Source organism: Molothrus aeneus, chromosome 1 (assembly GCF_037042795.1).
Source record: "Molothrus aeneus isolate 106 chromosome 1, BPBGC_Maene_1.0, whole genome shotgun sequence".
Lineage (NCBI taxonomy): Eukaryota > Metazoa > Chordata > Aves > Passeriformes > Icteridae > Molothrus > Molothrus aeneus.
In genome coordinates this window covers 39,428,927-39,451,794 of record NC_089646.1, presented here as the reverse complement: position 1 = coordinate 39,451,794, position 22,868 = coordinate 39,428,927, and the positions used below count along the sequence as shown (strand labels likewise).

Sequence of the window (22,868 nt, the reverse complement as noted above, 5' to 3'; positions counted from 1 at the left end):
ACCACTTCTGCAGCTTGTGAACTCCCTCCCCAACTAAAACCAAACTGCATTAAACCACAACACTGAAAAAAATACTTTGGTCAGAGAAACAATCTTTTGGAAAATGTTTTAGATTTTGGAATAAGCTTAATCCACACCACAAAATGAGCTCTACCTTCTGCTTTTAGGTTTGGTAGTTTTGTGTGGTGTGAATATCAAGAAACGTTACAATCAGAATTGCTTTTAAAGACAGAACATACAAAAAAGTACTCAAAAAGAGGGGTTTTTATTTGTTTGGGCAATAGAGCTGAAACAAATTGTGTTTCATGTCTACTTAGGTGTCTGTATTGTGTTTCTGACCAAATAAGATCAGATAAATATTGTTTATTCATTGAAGATCTGTTAGTGTGTCATATATGTATTCATACAAGTGCTCTACATATTTGAATTTGAAATTGTGTAAATAGTAGTGTGTAGGAAAATACTTCTGTTCCAAAGAAAGTTTGTGGAAGGGTAAAGTATAAAGGATCTGGAACAAAGCAGTTTTCTCAAGAAATATTTCAACTTTTGTCTACTTTACTTGCTATTTTAATTGTAGGTGGGGTTAGTGAGAAAAAAGGGTAAGAGAGAAAAAAAGCAAAATGGAAAAATACCTATCTTAAACAAAACAATTTTTTCTTATCCTGTGGGTACAGTAAAATGTGTGGTTTTACTAACAGAATTCTGATCTCTATTTCTGCAAAGAGACCTCCATACACAGACTGGTATATGAGGCCATGTAACCAGTTATGGCTGATCCTCACTGTTACCTAAAATAGTATTCTGTCAGTCTGGGAGGAAGCTGTTCACCTCTGCTACATCTCAGCAACTACCAGCTAGTGCTGGAGCTGTGTACAGAAGCTTCGCTTACACTTACACATTCACCTGCTTTTCCTCAGCTGGTCCCTGGAATCCCAGCCCTAAGTTTACCTCTGGGTGGTATGTGATTATGGGCCCCAGCAGGCCTCTTGATAGCTGAAATCTAGGAAAGCAAAAATTCTTTCACAGAGCAACTTCTTCACCATTCTGAAGAACTCTTTTGCTAGTAAATGAAGTATTAGGAAAGCAGTTTTTAGTGGAGAACTGAAAAAAAAATCCCCTTCTTATTCTATTGAAGAATAAATATTTGAGAACAGCTCTTAATTCCATTCATTCTATTTTTATTCTATTATAATAAATAAAAAAAATCAGCATAAAATTTGTCTCTTGGTCATTTGTCACTTTAGTAGTCTAGAAAAGGTATAGATAAACTGAAAGGAGCCAGAAGAAAATTGTAAGAATTTAGTCCTGTTTTTTGCAAAAGCCTAATCCTAAATTTTAAGATGTGAATAATCAAGCTTTGTTCACAAAGGAAGTCGGATGCAAAACATGGTGATAGGGCTGAGGCCCTTTGTCGGAAACTAAGTTACATTTAATATTTATTATGTAGCATCTTGGTCTCCAAGGAATTGACACTACTCATTCTGGAGTGCTCCAGTTGGAGTTCTTTGAAAAAGATGGTGCTGATGAGTGTGTTCTTATGCAGGAGAGTGGTTGAAATCAGGACACGATGAAGTTTCTATATGTTACTCCCTGAGGAAAAAAAAGCAGTACCTCAGCAGCTCACAGAATTTCCCCAAAGTAGTCAAAATCTTGTTTAAACCATATATTCAGTTTTTATGTCTTTTTCTCTATTTGGGAGAAGGAACTCACTGGCGGGGAACTCTGTTTCTGTAACACCACAAAGTCAGAACATTCCTGTGTCCTTTTGTAGTGATAATTGGTTGCTGGAAAGTGATGCCTTGCCATCATGAAGGCTGAGGTCATCAGTCAGCTGGCCCAAACTCTGGCTTAGGCTTTTTATGCAGTGTCAATTCTGTCAGGTTGTCAGTTTTCTTAAGAGTAGTAGGGATGGCCAGTCAGGAACTGCTGGAAGTTATGGACAGAGCAAAAAGGGCATGGAGAGGACAAGAGTGGGATATTTTTTCTAATACCTTCACTTGATTGTCTTGCTGAGAGCTTGGTCTAAATGATGAACCCAACCTTAAAGCTGTGTGGGGCAAGACCTTCAAACCTGTGTGTCAAAGGACAACTCTGATGTGAAGAAGGGAAGAAGAGTGATAAGATTTGTCTAAATGTGTGCAGATTTCAGGAAAGCAATATAAATTTAAATTGCAAACAGTGAGAGATCTGTCATTTCAAAAAGCCTTGTGCAAAAATGTCTGAAAAGTCGTGTACTGGTACTGCTTCTTAAATGTAAATGTTAGTTATACAGATTAGCTAGTCCAAATAAGCCTTATTGAATACTTGATTAGAAAATGCAATATACTTAAAATTCTGAAGTAACATACATTTGCACAAACATTTATATGCTGATACTTTAGTGTACTTGGAATCTTTCCAGGCCTTCAGTAAGAAGAAGATTGATGACCGAAAAGAATGGTTAACAAATTTCATGGAAGACAGGCGACAGCGTCGGCTACATGGCCTTCCTGAGGTTAGTCCTAGATAATAGCTATAAATCTGCCAGGTGAGATTTAAATGTAATGTAGTTTTTGTATTGAATGAATAATGTATGTGGTTTTTTCCAGCAATTTTTATATGGTACAGCAACAAAACATTTGACTTACAATGATTTCATTAACAAGGAGTTGATCCTTTTCTCAAATTCGGACAACGAGAGATCTATCCCTTCCCTTGTTGATGGTAAGCTGATAATTCATTATCATTTTTGGAATATTTCTGTTTATTGATGGTTTTTAGAGCTGTGATTTGCATTGGAATCAATGCATTCAAGTAGAGAATATAAGAACTTCCATGCATGCGTTTGTTATCATTTTGTATATCAGTAGTATCCTGCATGCTTTAGGAAGAGCAGTGCCAGGGGGTCAAGGGAGGTGCAGCCCTGGTGAGGCCACATCTGCTGTGTCCACTTCTGGGCTCCTCAGCACAAGTGAGACCTCCTGGAGCAGGTCCAGTGAAGGGTTGTGAGGATGATTAGGGGTCTGGAGCATCTCTCTTATGAGGAAAGGCAGAGGGAGCTGGACCTGTTCAGTCTCAAGAGATGATGGAGAGGGGACCTTATCAATGTGTATAAGTATCTAAAGGGGAGATGTTGAGAGGATGGAGCCCGGATCCTCTCAGTGATGCCAAACAATAGGACAAGAGGCAGTGGACACTGATGCACAGAAGTTCCACCTGAACATGAGGAAGAACTTCTTCAGTGTGCAGTGACTGCACACTGGAACAGATTGCCCAGAGAGGGTGTGGAGTGGAGATATTTGAGAGAGACACCATATCCTGTGCAGTGTGCTCTAGGATGATCCTGCCTAGGGAGGTTGGACCAGATGAGCTGCTGTAGTCCCTTCCAGCCTGACCAATTTTGTGATTTGTGTGCTAAGGAATTGCCATGTTTCTTCTGTGAGGAAGTTGAAGCTGTTGCTGTGCAGGCTTTCTACTTAACTAGACCTATTCCCTAAGCCCTACAAGCGCTTTGTTTCTGCTCATACCATCAGAGAAAGCAAGTCTCTTAAGTGCTTATGATAATTAACATTCAAGTCAGCAGCTGAGTGCAGATGAAGATGCAAATGTTTTCTCTCCTCAGTCTTGCACAACAGGCAGTGCTCTAGTGTTTACTGACCTGTAATCTTGCTATCCTCCTGTCAGTCAGGTTTACTAACCCTCCCCTTGCAATAGCATGTACATTAAAAGGAGCAGTTTTTACTGCACTAGCTTCATTTGTAAAACTGTCTGCAGACAGCATGAGCAGGAATTTCTGCTCATGTCATTGTCTGTGTGCACAAGCTTACTATGATCAGGAAAAAGGCCTTGAGACTTCAGGGAGGGGTGAAATGCATTTATCTCCAATTCCCAGTACATTTTATAGTGGAGCTGGTCAGCCTTCTTAAGACTACAGACTTATACCAAAATATTAGTGCAGCAAGAGCTTTTTGTGTTTTGCATGAAAGAGAGGGATCATTCAGGGGGTAGGGGCAGTAAGATTCCCAGTAAGATGGATCCCCAGCTTTGATGAAACTGAGTTAGGTATGCAGATACACACCTGGGGAACCAAAGGATGGCAGTCTTTGTTTCAGCTTCTCCAGACTTACTTCTCCCATACCTGGGTACTTACAGAGCTGTATGTTTCAAGGCATCATTGCTCCTTACAATGTACTGTACCCAGACTGCCTTCTCAGAAACAGCAGAATGATTTTGCTGAAATGTTAAATATTTAAGAATGAACTTGCAGTAGACTGTTTCTACAGAAATGTAAGAAAATAAGAAGGGAACACAGTTATTCATATATTTGTGCATGTCTATGTGTATATGTAACAATGTAGGTGTATCTATAATACCACAAATATTATATATAATTCCTATGAGGTATTATAATTCCTAATTCCTATTATATATAATTACTATATAATTCCTATTTCTACCAGCTTTTGCTGTAATTCTACATTCTGGGCATGGATATATGAATTGTGCAGCAGGTGTAGTGCTCTAGAAATGATTTTTGTCCTTTAACATCATCAGGTGATATATGACAGGCTAGCCTGGTGGGAAATCTCAGACAAAGAACATTTTGACTATCTTTTCACAGCTGGTAGTTACAATTCTTGCTGCTTGGTGATTCTCCTTTGTAAAGGAAGTCGTTTAAGTCTGTTGTATTCCATAGAGTGCTGGTAGAAAAACATGATGCAGAGCCATTGTAAAAAAGTTTGGATATTACATATTTGAATGAAATGGAAATTGAAGTCAGTCTCTCTTTTTTTTTTTTTTTTCTTCCTTCCAGCTTTTGCTCTTATGTTTGACCCACTGTACTAATGGTAACATTAAACAATATTTTAGTGCATTTTAGAAATGTATGTGAATTAAAACACTGAATAGCTCAATAAGCATGATCTAGAACTGGTTATCAAGTTCTGGATAACATGCAGGAAATATAATGCAATCCCTTCCACACAGCTGTTGTTCCTGAAGTTGTGTTGTGTCTAACCAATGAAAATAAACATTTTCAGAAGATCAGAGACTGGCTTCTTTCTTAAAACTTTAAAAGTTCTCAAGAGGATAACATTTTTGGTAGTAAAATTTCAGAGTTCTGTGAAATACCTGTAAGCTGCAGTTACAGCTGTCCTTGCTGAATTTGTGCTGGTATTCTTAGAAAAAGATTTTGCTGAGTAGAATGGAAAGAATTCTTGACGTATGGAAGTTGCACCTTTAGGATCAAGGTGCAGTTTATTAGAATGATATATTGGATGCTCTATAATTGGCTGAAAAGGTTGTGTTTCCACTTTTTTGGTAATTTTTTGAGTTTGGTAAAATATTTTTGATTACTTTAAAAAAATTATATGTTTAATATTTTGTTACTATTTCAGTGTGAATTTGTTTTTACTTAATGTTTAGACTTCTTATGAGAGATTATAATTTATGAAAAGGCAAAACAAGTTTATCACTTGAAAACATTTGCTTGTGTATGTGTTGAAAATGGGATGTTCTTCTCAATAGGTCTGAAACCAGGGCAACGCAAGGTTCTGTTCACTTGCTTTAAGAGAAATGATAAACGTGAAGTAAAGGTTGCTCAGCTGGCTGGTTCTGTGGCTGAAATGTCAGCATATCACCATGGGGAGGTGAGTATGGAGGATGGTGAAATTGTAAAGACTTTTAGCCTATGTAAAATACTAGGTAAATGTTTCTGCTATTAAAATTGCAAACTATTGACTATAATTCTACTAATCACAAAGGTGTGCTTTTAAAGGAAATGAACCACACTGTATGTAACTTAAGACAGCATATTTCCTTTCTTTCCAAGGGTTGGTGCACAGTGCTATCCCAAACACTTTGTGGGTTGCGGCCAAATAGTAGATAACTAATTGCCTAAACAACTTCTAGATTCTGAAATCATAGGAATATAGGAACTATGTTCTAGGACAATTTTTGTCTGTAACAAGAAGCACAGTATTTTAAGGGAAGAAACCGAGGCTCTGTTCTTCAAAAACTTATTACACTGGCAGAACAAAGATTTTTTTTCTAGCTCCTGTTTTGTTTATATTTATGTGAAATATTAGCAAGAGTGGCCGTATTAACAACCCATCCATCCCTTCTCTCCTCCCTTTAGAAGCCATGAGTAGTGGTTTGTGCATGCAGGTGTGGTCAGTTTATGTCTTTTTACTTCCCCCAGAGAAGTGCTTAAGAAGAAATTGAGAAACTCAGGAGTTTTCATAAGCATAGAATATGTATTCCCAGCAGCCCTTGCAATAGGTTACAGTAGTCCTTTCTCAGGGAGACTGCTTTCTTAAAAATTCAATTCAGGTTAGTCACACAATTTTGGGCTATTAAAAATAGATTTTGTTGGCGTATGAGGATAGACTGTCTCATACTTCTTACTATGAATATGTATTTTCTTGCAGCAAGCATTAATGATGACTATAGTCAACTTGGCTCAGAACTTTGTTGGAAGTAACAATGTGAATCTGCTACAACCTATTGGTCAGTTTGGCACCAGGCTTCATGGTGGAAAGGATGCTGCCAGCCCTCGCTATATTTTCACCATGTTAAGGTAAACTGTTAATGTCAAGCTAAATGCATGCTTTGAAATAGCCTTCTTATGAAACTCATCCTTTCACAGCACTCCTTTTTTTTTGGGGGTGGTGGGGGAGAGAAATGGAGAAAGATTGAAATATTTTAATAGAAGCTCATATTTTGCTTTGGATGTCTTAAGTATGGTTTTGAACATCCGTAACATTTTGCTGCTCCTACAGTTAAGCAAGGAAATTTTGCAACTATTTGGATGCTGTGCTGCTTTATTACTGAGTGCCCCAGCGTCACACTGAGCTATGTGTTCCAAAAGCTTCAAAGAATGGTATTTTGTAGATGCTAAATGTCAGCAGTTGCTAGTGTACCAGATACATGAGTTTCTGTGAAGGAAACAAACTTCATGTATTATGAACTCACTCTTCCATTGGGAAGAACTTTGTTATCTCAGGAGATGTGTACCTTGGATTTTCAGCTTCAGAATGGCAAAGAGAGAGAAAGATGCGAGAAAAATCTGCAAACTGATCATATCTGGGCCCAAGGGCTGTTAAAGAAAAATGTTCTTTACATACTGGACTTGAGGTTAAATGGTTTTCTTTTTTTTTCTTTTTAAAGCCCTTTAGCAAGGCTTCTTTTTCCATCAGTGGATGACAACTTGCTTAAATTCCTGTATGATGACAACCAGCGTGTAGAGCCTGAATGGTATATTCCCATCATTCCCATGGTCTTAGTAAACGGAGCTGAAGGAATTGGCACTGGCTGGGCATGCAAACTTCCAAACTATGATACCAGAGAGATTGTAAACAATGTCAGACGAATGCTGGATGGCCTAGATCCCCACCCAATGGTAAAAATAACAGTGTATACTAGTATTTTATATGTGTTTACTTACAGAATCAATTCCTATCTCTCTAGAACTTCTTAATTATTGGAGCATCTGAGTTGGTTTGTCCCAGTAATTTTATATAGAAGCTCTACTTGACTGTTGGGATGAGGCTGGGCAAGTTAACTTTGAAGCAAAAATATTGCTATTTGTATTTTTAGCAATTATTTTAGGGACTTTTTGTTCAGTCTGCTGACTGTTACAAGCCTTGCGGGATAGTTGTGACATGGCAGTAGAGTAAAAAGTTGTATCACTCTTTCTTTTTGAAGGTACTACTCAAGTATCTTCAGCTAAAGTTAACATTTCCTTTCTCTCTTCTGATTTGTTCTCTGTTTTATATATCTGTAGGCAGAGGAAAAGATATTGCTGCTGTTCAAGGAAATCAGCGACTTCTGAAGTGCATTTAGCTTCTGTTTATTCAAAATTTTAGAAGTCCCAGAAGTGGTGTGAAAAAAATTGGGCAGAAAGAATACCTGTGTGAACCCATAATATCTGTGACCAGGAGATGAAATGCAGTAGATGTAACCTTAATTTTACAACTGATGAATATTGCTGCTTGGTTGTGATTACTAAGCCATAGAAGCAGAAGCATCTTTTCTTCCCTATTTAGATCACAGTTCACTGAGTGTGCAATATCAATTTTCAAGACATAGTGGCTTTCCTTTTTCAAATTCTTGGGAATAATGAGATTTTTTTTTTAATTAATGCAATCTATTGCCCTTCCTTTAGGACTCCTAGGCCTTCTGTGTAGTCTCACAGTCAATTGAAGCTCACTGTGCTTGAAAGAGGCAGTTCTGCCTCCATCTAGCTCCTTTCTGTATGCTGGTATGTGTTTGTGTCAAGCTGGATAAGGAAATCAATCCTGTTAAAAAAAATTCCTCAGCCTGTTAGCTACAATTTGACCTGGATGGGCTCCACTATCTTTGCCAAACAGAACAAAAATGAAAAAATGGTTAGGGGAGGTAGCACCACTTCTGTAAACTTATTGTGGGGTGTTAATCTGCTTTCTGTCATGCCTTAATTGTGGTTAGAGTATTCTTTAAAAAAGAGGAAGAAAAAAAAGCAAACTAAAAAGAATCAAAACAAAACCCCACCACTTCACTGGGTTCAGCTGCATCTTCTTAACAATTTTTCTAATCTGTGGACAGTAGGATAACTGGTCCTGTCACTTGCATGTGTGTATTCTGGTTTTTGTAGTATTTTTCCTATGACCTCAAATTTTCACATTCTGAGAGGTTTGTTGATGGGTTAGGGCAATATAATGATAAGTGTATGGAGTATGGAAAATAAATATTTTTTTTTACATTTTATTATAAAGATTATTACTTTGGTTTTTCCAATTTCAGCTTCCAAACTACAAAAACTTCAAAGGAACCATTCAGGAACTTGGTCAAAATCAGTATGTAGTGAGTGGTGAAATATTTGTCGTCGACAGGAACACAGTAGAGATTACAGAGCTTCCTGTAAGGACATGGACCCAGGTAAGTAATAGTGAAATACATTTTAATATAAACAAAAAAGAGTGAAGAATTCCTCATTAAATTATTTAATCCTACATTTGTGTGAACTTCTAACACAATTTCTGATTATACATACACAGAAGGGAACATGGTTTAATTCTCCTCTGTGCTTTTGTAGAAGATGGTTCTCTGTTTGTGCCATCAGCTGTCCATGCTTCTCCTGCATAATCCACTTTACAGGAGGCCTTTCTGTCCTGGTTTCTGCCTCTTATGTTTGTGCTACTCTTGGCCTGCATTTCACTGGTTATACTGGTTCTGTAAGTTGTAACTGGTACCAGATGTAATGCACAGAGCTTTGGAAGTTGATGTTGTTCATTTGGTTTGCAGTTTTAAGGCATTTCAAGTGGTTGTTTTTTTTTTTTCTGCCCTATTTTCAACAGGTGTACAAAGAACAGGTTCTAGAACCTATGTTGAACGGGACTGAAAAAACTCCAGCATTAATTTCTGACTATAAGGAATACCACACTGATACAACTGTGAAATTTGTTGTGAAAATGACAGAAGAAAAGCTTGCACAGGCAGAAGCTGCTGGATTGCACAAAGTCTTTAAGCTTCAAACAAGTCTTACTTGTAATTCTATGGTAACTTTTTCATGTTTGGCTATTAGAATCCCTACTGTTGCTTGTTGTAAAATCAAATGTTTTTGTAGTATACTTTGGTTCTTGGTATTGAACAGTGCATTGTGTATTTGAAATTGTTTCAATAGTAGAAAACTGTAGTGGTGACCAATACTAAGTCAATATGAGTAAGTGAATCCATTTTATGATGAGTCTTTCAAATAAGACAGGCCTGGTGTAGTTGCCTTCTGTAATTGAAAATCTCCTGTGCAGTGAACCAAAAGTGGTTAATATAAAGTAGATCATACAAATAACTTTCTGCCATATTATAATTAGATTTGAGATTTAAATTGAGACAAATTACATTTTTAAAATTGCACTTTCTGCAGGACTGTTACTCCTCTAATATGAATTAAATGATCCAATGTTCCCACCAGCATAAATCCAATTTTAGGTGGTAAGGTATAGCAAACACTGTTCTTAAGCTGCTTGAAGACATAATAGTGCTGTAAATTACTAAGAATATGAATAAATATATGTCTGTCTATTCTGAGAGGGATTTAAATGTAAGTTAATTTCTGCAAAGATTTCCAAACATCCTGTCTTAACAGATACTGAAAAAACAGTTCTGTTTTTTTTATGGCAGACACTACTTTCAGATATTATCACAAAACACAAATATCATTATTGTTGCTATTGTTGTGTAGCTCAAAAGCTATGTGAAAATAGGTTAAAAATAAATTAATGACCATAGATTTGGAAAAGGAAACATGCCTTGCTCAACTAATAAATTGTAAGGGCCGCTTTCTGTACCTGTGTGGGAATTAATCTGCCCTAGTGTAAGAACCTTAAAAAGTTATGAGTGAGGTATGAGTGGCCAAGTGAGCTTGGCCATTGTCCCCCAGCACCCAGATAGCTATTTTGGATAGATAAATCATCCCCTAGAGGGGTTTATTTCTTCCAGTTGACTATGGAGGGCACCAAGGGTGACTGGTTCACCTATAAATGTCTAAACTGGAGATGTCAGAAGCCAGACAGGATTGATTCCACCTATCAAGTAAAAATGATTTCTTACTTTGTGCTTGAACTTGAAGGATGGTAGTTTTCACAGCTGAAAAGTGACAGATTTCACAGCTGAATTGAAAGATTATTAAGGATTATTAAGCTTTGCAACTGTTACATTAAATAGTTGTGAATCATCAGTTGCCGCTGAACTTGTGATTTAATATGTAGATAAAATTAGTCATTCAAGTGAATTCAGGCATATTACTCTATATAGCTGTCTTTTTTTTGATTGTACTGCCATAAATCTCATCCTAAATCTCTTTGTGACTAAAAATAAAGACCATCCAGCTCTGTGCTGCCTAGCTCCAAAGTGAGGTTTGAGTTCACAGTCCTCGAAGTACCACTTTTTGTACAGTGCTTTTATACGTGCAGTAGAACTGAACACTTACACAAGGGCAAACTTACAAAGTTTGAGTCACACAGCCTCTCTCAAGTCTATCCTGTATTTTCTAGGTGCTGTTTGATCACATGGGGTGCTTAAAGAAGTACGAAACTGTGCAGGACATCTTGAAGGAGTTCTTTGATCTGCGGTTACATTATTACAGCCTGCGCAAGGAGTGGCTGGTGGGCATGCTGGGTGCAGAGTCCACCAAGCTGAACAACCAAGCTCGCTTCATCCTGGAGAAGATACAAGGAAAAATTACCATTGGTGAGTAAACAGAAATTAGAATTGTTAACAGTGGGGGCAGATCTGGAAAGTATTTAGGTATAGTAAAAAATACTTATATGCAAGATTTTCATGACACTGACTTTCCTTCTTTTTTTTTTTCCTCCCCTCCTCTGTGTTTGTGTGTATCTTGTAGAGAACAGATCAAAGAGAGATTTGATTCAGATGCTGGTCCAGAGAGGTTATGAATCTGATCCAGTAAAAGCCTGGAAAGAAGCACAGGAAAAGGTAATAATCTAGATATTGTTGATGTTGTTACTGTTATAAATGATATTGCTTGTTTTCTAGTAGTCTAGCTTAATTTATAACACACACATAGCACTTAAAAAACATTATTCATTACTCCTTATTGGCTTCCATTTAAAAAAACCACTGAACTTACACACAAAAATAGTCACGTAATACTTGTATTGTATATAGATAATGCTTAGAAGAAAATTAGATAGTACAAGTATAAAAATTGAGATTGCAGAGGACTGAATTTCTTAATGTACCCAAATCAAAACTGGCAATTTGATTTCTGATTGGCTGATACAGAAAGTGCTACATTAGTTACCCCACACATACAACTAATTACTAAATGTAATTATTTCTACATAACTTATTAATTGCTTTTCTGTAAAGAAACATGGATGTTATAAACTTACGACTTTTAAATTTATTGTAGTAAATTTGACCTTGACCTATATTTGTTTCTGCTTTTTTTTTAAACCAACCAGTTTTTATTGTTCCAAAAGAGAGATAGGACAAGTTTAATTTCAAAGTTACATCTCCATTACTATGGGCAGATGGAACTGCTTTGAAAAGCAGCCTTGAATTTCTGTCACCCATGCCTTTTCTGTGTCCTTGCCACTGTTTTAGCTATTTGTTTTCATTTCACATTTCTTTTGTATTTTTAATACTGTATTTTAACTCTATGAAATTATTTCTATTTTGTAACAAAACTGTTATTTAGAGAAATTTTGATCTGCTCTCAAACCCCAGTTTGCACATTTGGGGCTTTGATACCAGCTGTTATTCAAAGGACTGTGCTAATTTTCTAAAGGAACAGGTATCTATGAATACCCAAAGGGCAAATGTCTCAACCCTGAGAGATGGGTGGACAGCACCAGTATCTGCAGCCAGCAGCATATAAGGCTCTAGCACGGGTTCAATTTGTTTTCTTAAATCAAAGGATTAAATAATCAGCTCTAGAAGGTCACAGGAACACGGCCTTTTGGAAAGGGCCAGAATATGTTCAGGTTATTGAATCTGTGAGGGCACACCTTGCTACTCTGTGATGGTGCTTTGGAGCAGTGTCACAGTTCATGCAAGCAGCTAAGATCACTAATACTTGTGATTGGGAATGTTTCACCTCAGGCAGCAGAAGAGGAGGACTCTCAGAATGCAAATGATGATGCCTCCTCTGCTTCTGGTCCAGCCTCTGGCCCTGACTTCAACTACATTTTGAACATGTCCCTGTGGTCACTCACAAAAGAGAAGGTGGAAGAGTTGATCAAGCTGAGAGATTCCAAGGTTGGTACACCTGGAAGGCTTGTTCTGAAACAGCACAGTAAATGCTGATGTGTCTGTTGGGAATGTTTAGTCTTCAGTGGCATTTGCTTTAGTTGTGATTACATTCTCTATACTCTCTCTACTTTCATGTTTTAGGAGAGAGAACTAAATGATCTTAAAAGGAAATCTCCTTCAGACCTCTGGAAAGAAGATCTAGCAGCCTTTGTTGAAGAGCTTGAAGTATGTTTTACTTTATATATATTTCTAAACCATGAAATTCATATTAATTCAATTAAAACCACTAACTAATAAAAAATAATTAAAATTTAAGAAAAATAATTTTAAAATACCACATTTTGAATCAAAAGTAGATTCATTTCAGAATATAATGGTAACTGGGAAATCAGTATTGCATATCTGTGTTCTTAGTAGTGTTTCTCAGGGATTGTTTCTTGCATCTATCCAATTTGATGTTTTGTCCAAGTCAGTGATATTAAAAGAAAAATAACCAGGAGAAAGTTAGTTTTTAGATGACACAAAAACCTGTGAGTAGTAGCTGGTAATGGTAATAATTACAGTAGTTCTACATGATCTAATTTTTTGTGAGGCAGTATTACCAAATTCAGAACTGTACATTCAGGAATGAAGTGTGTAGACTATAAATACTATTATGAGGGGTCCTTAGTTTGCCTTAGCAGTAATTCTGGAAAAAAAGGTAAAGTCCCTATGGTGAATAACCTGCTGAACCTCAGTTTTCCATGTTTTCTGAAAAGGGCTGGTACAATCTTTTGAAGTGACACACTTCAAAACCAAATATTTAAATTAAATGCTGAAATAATAGCAACTTAGAGCAGTACCAGACACATAGTTGTGAAATAAAAACTGGAAAGAAGAAAGATTTTTCAGTGTAACAGTGTCCAAAAGTTTGTATTTATTCTTGAATAAAAGTCTCGTTTTTAGCTCTACAGGGTCATGAATTTATCAAGATTAAGTGGACACTGTTCCAGAACTGAAAATTGTGTTCCAATTCAAGTGATATTTAAGGGGAGCCTTATGCTCCATGTATAAAGGAGCTGAATCTTAAATAATCATCATGTTCCACTTTGTCCTCTTTAAAAAATAATGTGTTTCCCCCCTCCTGCCTCCTCTTGTTTGTTAGAAAGTAGAAGCACAGGAAAGAGAAGATGTTCTGGCTGGCATGGTTGGCAAACCAATAAAAGGCAAAGTTGGGAAACCCAAGATGAAGAAACTCCAGCTGGAAGAGACCATGCCATCACCATTTGGCAGAAGAATAGTTCCACAGATTACATCTGCCATGAAAGCTGATGCCAGCAGGAAATTGCTGAAAAAGAAAAAGGTAAACCAAAATGACTGCTGTAGTTAAATTATTTATTATTTAGCTGGTGTATTTTTTCTACTCCAGCAGCATAAATCCAAATCGCCAGATTATCACTGGTGCTGTATTTGCACTGTTTTGCTCACCTAATGCATAAGAAATTTGTAATGGATTTCTTTTACATTTGCAAATCTTATGAGACTGCTTATTGTTCAGGTGTTTTTATTGAGATAACTTCTTTCCAAGACTATTCAACAAATGTTGATATACTATTCTACATTCATTTATTATCATCTGCAAAACTGTTCCAGTTCAATCTTGAAATATAAAGGTGTAAATGATTTTATTTTGCAATTTTAGGGTGAAACTGATTCTCTAGCAATAAAAATGGAATTTGATGAAGAGTTTGGTGGTGTGCCAGCTGAGGGTGGTGGGGATGACTCACTGAATGCATCAGCTGCAGCAGCTAAAACCCCTAAACCCAAGAGAGAGAAGAAGGAGCCTGGTAAGACCCTTGCACAGCCATATTTCACCTTAGTTGTGTATTTACTGGGCATGAAATGCATTTTTAACACAGTGTGAGAAGGGAAATACAGCACAATAATCACTATTTCATCTGGTTTTCTTCCCTAAAATGAAATATTTGAAAGTACTATGAAATTTCTTCGTGCAATCTACTTTCCTGGGATGATGGATCTTAACATTTTCTACATTTCAATTGTGGGGGTGGGGGGGGGGGGAAATCTAAATCTTCAAACTTGTGTATAGAAAAATAGATTATTTTTACATAATGTGTCTTATTCCTTGCAAACTGAAATGTCTAGTTTGTGTGCTCTTTGATATTGAAGGACAGGGCAGTTACCTTCAGCCCCTCAGTCTGAGTATAGATTGTAGAACGTGATTAAATAAATGTATTTTTCTATTGACATATTCAGTCATTCCACTTTTCAGAAAGTTGTGGGTGCTGTGGCTTGGCAGGCAACCAACATTCACTTCCCCATTTCCTCTGCTAGTAGGAATTTATTATTGCTGTTTGAGGAATACACAGTAACAGGGAGGCAGCAACAAAAAAAGAAAGCTGAAGACAGAAGAGAAGGTTTAAGTATGAGGGGGTTTATTTTTTCAGAAAAAAGGAAAAAAATGTGGTTGCACAAATTATTATTCTGAGATAAGATCTGGGTTTCATTATTCAGGGGCTTCTCCAACCTGAGTAGATTCACTGAGTGCAGTTGTGACTGACTTGTCTGCTTGCAGCTCAAATCTCCTACAGCCACTGTTGAGCCAGGGCCAATTAGCCCAGCTTGACCTGAGCTTGCCCTGCAATTGGCTGACCACATTTTTACCCCCTCTCCACAATAGGATATCCTCTACTTCCCATGTTTGTTGTATTTATCCAATAACTGTTTCTGATTCTGTTCCTTGAATAATGGAAAACTGCACATTCTTTGCCTGGAAAACTCTAGCAACCTTTAAAGAAACACAAGTTTGATGGCAAAACTTAAAATTAGAGATGTTATGTTTTTTAGTCATAAAACAAATTTCTTTGGCAGCAGGCGGTCAGGTTCTGTGTGAAATAATTTCATGTTAAATCTTCCTTCAGTGAGGAGAAGAAAATTTACAGTGTTTAAAGGAGAACTTTTTAAGATGAAACTTTATACTAAATTTGTAAACAATTAGAAAAGATGAAAATATTTTTTAACCTGACTGTAGTAAATGCTTTTACTTTTGGCAGGTGCCAGGGTAAGAAGGACACCATCATCTACAAAACCCAGTGCAAAAAAAGTGAAGAAAAGAAACCCATGGTCAGATGATGAATCCAAGTCTGAAAGTGATTTAGAAGAAAATGAGCCTGTGATTATTCCAAGAGACTCTCTGCTTAGGAGAGCTGCAGGTAACCCAAGACTTGGTGAATTGTGTATTGTGACTGGAAGTTTCAACTACAAACCCACATTTTCCTTTGACCATAGGACTTCCTTTAGGACTTTATTGCCTTCAGGTAACTTGCGTTACATTTTCTTCACTGTGTGAAGAATACTCTTAAGTCAAGATCAGGAATTTCTTATGAAAGATTTTGTAATTTGGATCAGAAATCTTGTCCCCTATTCTAAACAGTAGAATAGAAATTAATCACTAAACTAGTGAATTATAGAAGAAACAGACAAGACAATACTCTTACAAACAAAAACATTACTCTGATACAAGTATACTGCCAAATAAGGCCTACAAGGCAAGTAAAAAATTGTCAAAAAATTCTGAACACTCCATGAAAACCAAGACTGAAAGTTTGGAAAGTATGTAAGTATGTGATGGTTTAAAAAACCCCCACAGAGTTTCTGGAAAATTAGGAAGAATATTCAAATAATGGATTCAAGAAAGCTTCAATTTTAAGTGGAGGATTCTCATTCCTTAAAAGTACTGATGCACAATGTCTCCATAATGCCTTTAGCTGAAGGTGGCTGGGCAAGCCACAAGAGGTGTTGAATGTTTGCTAACATCTAAATTATTTTTTATTCTTTTCAGCCCTTTATTCTTCCAGGCTGAAACAAATCTATTATCCACCATTCTTTCATCTTATGTACTCTGAGGCAGGGATTGTTCACTGACTTCCACTTTGATTTGTATATGTATGTGTATTATATAACATAGACAATTCTCCTGAATTGTGAAAATTGTGTGATTTTCTCAGCTGAGAGGCCCAAGTACACTTTTGACTTCTCAGAAGAAGAAGATGATGCCGACGATGATGATGATGCCAACAATAACAATGATTTGGATGAGCTCAAAGTAAAAGCCTCTCCAGTTACAAATGACAGAGAAGATGAGTTTGTTCCCTCAGACAGCTTAGAAAAAGATGAGTATGACTTCTCCCCAGCCAAATCAAAGCCATCTCCAGAGTAAGTACTGTAACTCAGTAGGATTTTTTTATTAATAACTTTCTTCAATGCAAAAGTTTCTGAACAAAACTGAGAAGCATCAGCTGTTGTTGCTTTACACGCACTGTGAAAAATAAAATGTGGAGGGATTCAAGTGTATGTTATCTCAGCCTTGCAACTGACCTATGCAGGGGTGACTCATGATTTAAAAGAATAATATAATAACATATAAAATAGTTATGATACACTGTCTGTAATATCATCTGTTAAACTATGTTTTTAAAGGTTCTCTGTTTTCTGTCTTGTGCCAGTCTGGTATAGAGAACTTAGGAAAAAAATGTAATTCTGTTAATTTTAAATGTCTGGAGTTCTTGACTGGATGTCAGTTTTAGGGGTTTGCTGCAAGCAGATGCAAAAATGCTGGAAATGTTAAAACAGGATTTAAATTTTGTGTGGATATTTATGATGTCCACGTACTTCACTATGTGCTTGATGTAACTCATACAATTCCCTTTTTTTTTTGCTTGTAAGTAGAAAAACATCTCAAACCAAGAAAAATCAAGATTTTGGGAACATCTTCTCTTTTCCATCTTACTCTCAGAAGACAGATGATGGTGAGATTGTTTTCACAGTTCTGTTTAATTTTTATAGCAACTATTAATGGGATATTTTGGGGAGTGGTACATACAAACTTCACAGAGTAGTTACCGGAGAAGGATGTCCACATCCTCCCTCTTTATAAAGGGGTAAAGTGAAAGAACTTCTGATCTTTAGAGGAACAAAGCTTGTATCATAGGTAAGGAAGTCACAGTACATCCATAGCTGTAGCGTCACAAACACTTTTTGAGATTTTTACTGCAGTTAATATTGATGTAATTAATATATGCCGTGAATGGATCTTATTCTAAACTTACTCTGTGGTTATAGATACAACAAAATTGGACAGTGATGATGAGGATTCTGCTCCTGTTTTCTCATCATCTTTTGCCCCAAAACAAACAGAGAAAATTCCAAGTAAAACAGTAGCTGCTAAAAAGGGTACGTATAGAATTGGCCTGGAAGCCAATCCTTTTGTTTGAAAGTCATCATCTCCACCTTTTCATTGTCTCTTCAGTCTTCAAAGTAGGAACTGCTTCCATTTATTTTGAGCTCTGTGAAATTCAGCAGTAGGGTATTTGAGCTCATTGACATTCAGCAACAGGGTATGAACTTTCTCCAGTTCCTTAATAGTATTGTTTCTTTCCACTGGCTACTTTGTAGTGTCAGAACTTCTTACCTTCCACATCAGGAGGTGGTGTTCAGCCTTCAAATAGTTTAACTAATGGGAGGTTTTTAGCTTCAGGGGATAGGTAGAGTGGAGCATGCCACCAGTTGGTGTGGAATATCCCTTGGGTCAGTTGGAGGCAGCTGTCTGGACTGTCCCCTCACAACTCCTTGTGCACCCCCAGCCCCTTTCTGGTGTGATGGTGTGAGAAGCAGAAAAGGCCTTGAGTCAGTGTCAGCAGCAGCAAAATATCCCTGCATTGTCAACATCATCTCCAGCCCAAATACAAAACACAGTCCCCTACTACCTACAATGAAGAAAACAAACTCTGTCCCAGCCAAAACCAGACAGAAGGCTATCACTTTTTCCTCTTGGAACAGAGGATGAGAGACTCTCCTCAGACTTCAGAGGTATAAATTCTTTCAGTTATTAGTCAGCTTTTAGAGCTGTCATCTTGCATTTTTTCCCTATGATATTGGGGCCTTTGTTTTTTAAAACTTCTTTTGACCAACTTGCAGCTGAACTTAATATATTAATTCTTCTGTAAAAAAAGGTACCTCAAGGAGAATGACAAGAAAGTAGCCAGTTACAATAGTTAACTTATTCTCTTAAAAATGAGAAAAAAAATATTGTTTTCTATTTTAGGCACCAGTGAACTGCAGCATCTTTCCACCCTTTCCCCCTTTGCCTCCCTATTTCTAATCTATTTCTTAATGCATTGTGTCCACTCTAATTTGTTAACAGTTCAAATCAGTGAATGCCTGATTACTTCTCAAACACTTCCAGTTGTTGGTAGAGTTCTGTAGTACAGTAAATAAAGATTGCATACAGAAATAGCTGATCTCTAATAGAGTGGTCTTTTATATTGAATTTCTGTACTCCAGCAAATGGAAGAGTGAACTTTGTATGCAGTAGCCAGGCATGGATGCACTTTAAAATTCAATCTTTCTCCCTCTCTGTTTTTTGAGGGTCTGGATGTAAGTGAATTGTCATTAGCCTAACTCAAAACCTTAAAATAGAGCTGTGATCTGAGTTTCTGATTAACCTGTACACATACAGAATAGGTATAAACCAGCTCTCTTTCAAGCAAGAGTTAAATTTTTGCCTTCTGAGTAGCCTTAGGGGCACTCTCCTTCTCAGTGCATGGCAGCATGACAATTGCTTTCACCAGTTTTCAGCTCTTCTCTTCTTTTCTGCCCAGATCAGACATGACCACACTTTCATCATCACAGCTGGACAGTTCAGTGATAACCCAGCAGGTTTAGTTCATTGGTCATCTGGTTACACTTTTCGTAGACTCTTTGATTCTAAGTCCATCTTCATGGACTTGGCAGCAGCCTCCTCAGAACCCATTTTCTGGTAATGTCATATTCCACCCACTCACCCTCACACTGGGAGTTCTCATTGTGTGTGGCTGAAATGATTGTTCCAGAGCTGTTTGAATTTCTGTGACTTCAGACTCCGATCAATTTGGGATGAAATCTCTTGACCTCTGCTGTTCACTACAGAGGATCAAGAGGCAGCTGAACTTTTCCATGACTGTTTGAGCTCTCTGTGGTTTTAGGGCTTTATAGTAAAGCCTAAGGGAAATTTGAAAAGCAGGCCAACTCTTGATAAGCAACTGCTCAGCTTGAACAGCTTTGAAGAGCCCAGCTGCTGAGATTCTAGCAAGTGAGATCTACTCTTTGCATCACCTGTGGGACTGATACCATACCTGGACTTCCTGTTAAAAACTTGGGCTTCTTGAGAGCCTGTGTACATTGATTGTGCTGCACACTCTGTTTCCTGTCATGATACCTAGTGGAGAGCTTGGCTGAACTGATTTGCCATCAAGCTGCTGTCAAGAGATCCTTCACACTTGTGCAGCCATTAGGGGTGTAAGTTAAAGCAGCAGATGAGAATCCCCCTGTATTTAGCACAGAGGGAAGTCAGTGTTCTGAACACTGCTCCTTTAGCCACCAGGTAACAGCTCAGGGGTTTGCTGTCCCTTGGTCACACTTCACAGGAGTTACCCACTGAGATTAGGCTCTGTTTCCAGAGAAAAATCCAGTGTCTGTGGCAGTGTGCTGTACCTCTGTTTCTGCAGTTCAAGGCATCATAACCAAAATGCTTGTGGAGACACTCTCTTGTTCTCCAAACACATCCCCCTTGTGATCCCATAAATTAAATTTGAGTTCTCACAAACATCCACATTCCTGGTATCTGGAGAGTTTGTACTTGTGCCTGTTTGAGGCACCTGTGGTTGACAGAGGGTAGGTCAGGTGTGTATCTGAGGTTTCTGCAAGACTCATTCATCATGACCTGATGATCTTAAGGGTCTTCTCTGACCTAGATGGTTCCATTATCCTATCCCTTGACACCCACTGTGGGAACATTGCAATCACCATCTTTTAAAGACAGCCAGATTAGTTGTGTGGCACTGACTGAAATTCTCCAGGAAATGCAGAATTTTCCCTTCCTCTCCTTTCAGCGTTTTCCAAAATTCCTTTTCACAGAGATTGACAGAATGCAATGTCACAGAGACAGAGGCACTGCCTCCCAAACTCCTGCAGTAATCCTGGGGAAAGCAGTCCACAGTCATACCACCCTGAAGGCAAAAATGTCACAAGCAGCTGGATACTGTGATGTATCCAGCCTCTATGGTCAAAGTAACCAGCCTGGAGGACTTCTGTTGCTGCTTTACCCACTAGTAACCTGGTTTGTACTCAAAAAGATGAAACAGTATTCAGCCAAGAACCTGGAATAGTACTGAGTGCACCAATCCTTCTCAGAGCAGGACACAGGAAACCTCCTGTTTATTCCACACAGTTCCAACATAAAAGCTGAAGTGTGTTTTCCCCAAGTGCAGAAGTCACTCATCTTGTTTTAATGTCTGCCATTCATGCCATAATTGGAGTATCTAGTATAATTTAATATGCTCAACCAATTTGTGAATTTATTTAGTGTCTTTTAACTTCCAACAGCAAAACTAGATGCTCCCCCTAAGCCTAAAAGAGCTCCCAAGGCCAAGAAGGTGGAAACTGTGAACTCTGATTCAGATTCAGAATTTGGCATTCCAAAGAAGACGGCAGCACCCAAAGGTAGGAGTCACACCTGGGCTCTCTGGAGCACAGGGCTCACAATTATTTTAAGAACCACAATAATTGTGGTGAGTTATGAGTACACTGATCACTGGTAGATTACTCAGCCTTTCCTATGGCAAATACAATGTATTGACTTCTTGGCAAACCATGTGTGGATGTTGTTATCTGACCTTCACTATTGGGAATGCATTTAATAGCTGCACCCCCCCCCCCCCCACCATCTTCCATTCTACTGGATACTGCTCATTTTCTTTGAACTCAGCTCCTTCCAAGCCAGTAAAATTCTGGTAGTAATTGTAGTAAGTAGCACTTTCTGGGGTTTTAAGCCCATTTTTTTGTATCCCAGTTCTCTGAGTCCTCACAACACAGCACAGCAAGCAGTGTAGTTGGAGGAGTCTGTAAAGGATGTGCCAGTGTTGATGGTTGAGGTTAAAAGTAAATTTACTAAATATTAATGGGGAATTAATGCTGTATAACCAATGCAGAAGGTGACCAAGGACTTGTAGTTCTACTTCAGTGTAGAAGTTATCTGATCTCATGGATTTTGTCCCTGTCTTGAACTGACAGCTTGAACTGTCAGGGTGAATGATGACTGCAGAACAAGTGGAAAAGATTTAAAACTGAGAAAATAAAAAAATACGTGTACTACACTGCTGTTGTGAAGAGGCTTGAGTAGTAAACTGGGTTTGAGCTTAACATGTGGACATACTAAAGTAACTTCACTAGGGGGTTTTTCAGTTTGATAAAGTCTGGAGTTTATTTTTAAAAAAAAGCAACAAAGTTAACTCATAATCTGACCTAGGAAAAGGAAGAGGAGCAAAGAAAAGGAAAGCATCTGGTTCAGAAAATGAAGGTGAATACAACCCTGGAAAGAAAACACCCAAGTCCACACCAAGCAAGGTCAGTTCCATCTCTGCTCTCTTCTCTTTGTAAAAAGAACCTCATGAATTCCTTTACATAAAAGTTAACTTCTTATAAGTTGCTAATATGGTGTTGGGGGCTGAGGTGTCATTAGCAATTGGATGCTAGAGAGGTGTTTTTTAAATTCTGAATATTAAAATGGAAAATGTACAAAGCATCACAACTGATTTGTCTTTTCTTTTCTAAAGAAATCCAAGAAGGCCACTTTTGACCAGGATTCTGATGTGGAAATCTTCCAGTCAGGCTTTGCCTCCGAAACTGCCCCAAAGCCACGGACAGGCCGGGCTAGAAAAGAAGTGAAATATTTTGCAGAGTCTGATGAAGATGATGATTTTGATATGTTTAATTAAGTGCCCAAAGAGCACAAAAATGTTTTCCAACAAGTATCTTGTGTTGTCCTTTTGTCCCCTCTGTTGCAAACTTTTGTACATTTGACTTATTTTATGTGATAATGTAATTGATGGTTTTTATTATTGTGTGTAGGCATTTTAACATTTTGTTCTTACACCTACAGTTTTATGCTCTTTTTTACTCATTGAAATGTCATGTATTTGTCTGACTGGCTTGTAGAGATGTTCTAGACAGCTGTGCTAAAGCACATTTTAATTGTCATGGTTGCAACAGCAAACCTGCTTTTTGAAATGAAGTTTAAACATTAAAAAATGGAAAACTAT

The 22,868-nt window shown here is 37.7% G+C and overlaps 1 protein-coding gene across 4 annotated transcripts in view; it reads left to right on the top strand.

The window, feature by feature from the left end:
• TOP2B (DNA topoisomerase II beta) overlaps positions 1-22,867 on the top strand; it is a 61,359-nt gene extending 38,492 nt beyond the window's left edge. The window contains exons 17-36 of one of the 4 annotated variants that reach the window (XM_066555366.1): positions 2,402-2,494; positions 2,589-2,703; positions 5,506-5,627; positions 6,408-6,556; positions 7,147-7,378; positions 8,761-8,895; positions 9,315-9,515; positions 11,010-11,205; positions 11,360-11,451; positions 12,583-12,738; positions 12,874-12,957; positions 13,877-14,074; positions 14,414-14,558; positions 15,786-15,944; positions 16,740-16,947; positions 17,458-17,540; positions 17,854-17,964; positions 21,154-21,270; positions 22,076-22,173; positions 22,383-22,867. In XM_066555366.1, the coding sequence (XP_066411463.1) occupies positions 2,402-2,494; positions 2,589-2,703; positions 5,506-5,627; positions 6,408-6,556; positions 7,147-7,378; positions 8,761-8,895; positions 9,315-9,515; positions 11,010-11,205; positions 11,360-11,451; positions 12,583-12,738; positions 12,874-12,957; positions 13,877-14,074; positions 14,414-14,558; positions 15,786-15,944; positions 16,740-16,947; positions 17,458-17,540; positions 17,854-17,964; positions 21,154-21,270; positions 22,076-22,173; positions 22,383-22,544 (2,856 nt within the window). In that variant the 3' untranslated portion in view covers positions 22,545-22,867. The remainder of the gene's footprint in view (positions 1-2,401; positions 2,495-2,588; positions 2,704-5,505; positions 5,628-6,407; positions 6,557-7,146; positions 7,379-8,760; positions 8,896-9,314; positions 9,516-11,009; positions 11,206-11,359; positions 11,452-12,582; positions 12,739-12,873; positions 12,958-13,876; positions 14,075-14,413; positions 14,559-15,785; positions 15,945-16,739; positions 16,948-17,457; positions 17,541-17,853; positions 17,965-21,153; positions 21,271-22,075; positions 22,174-22,382) is intronic. The other 3 variants (XM_066555376.1, XM_066555386.1, XM_066555393.1) reach the window with 3 other exon arrangements.
• Position 22,868: the final 1 nt, after the last annotated feature.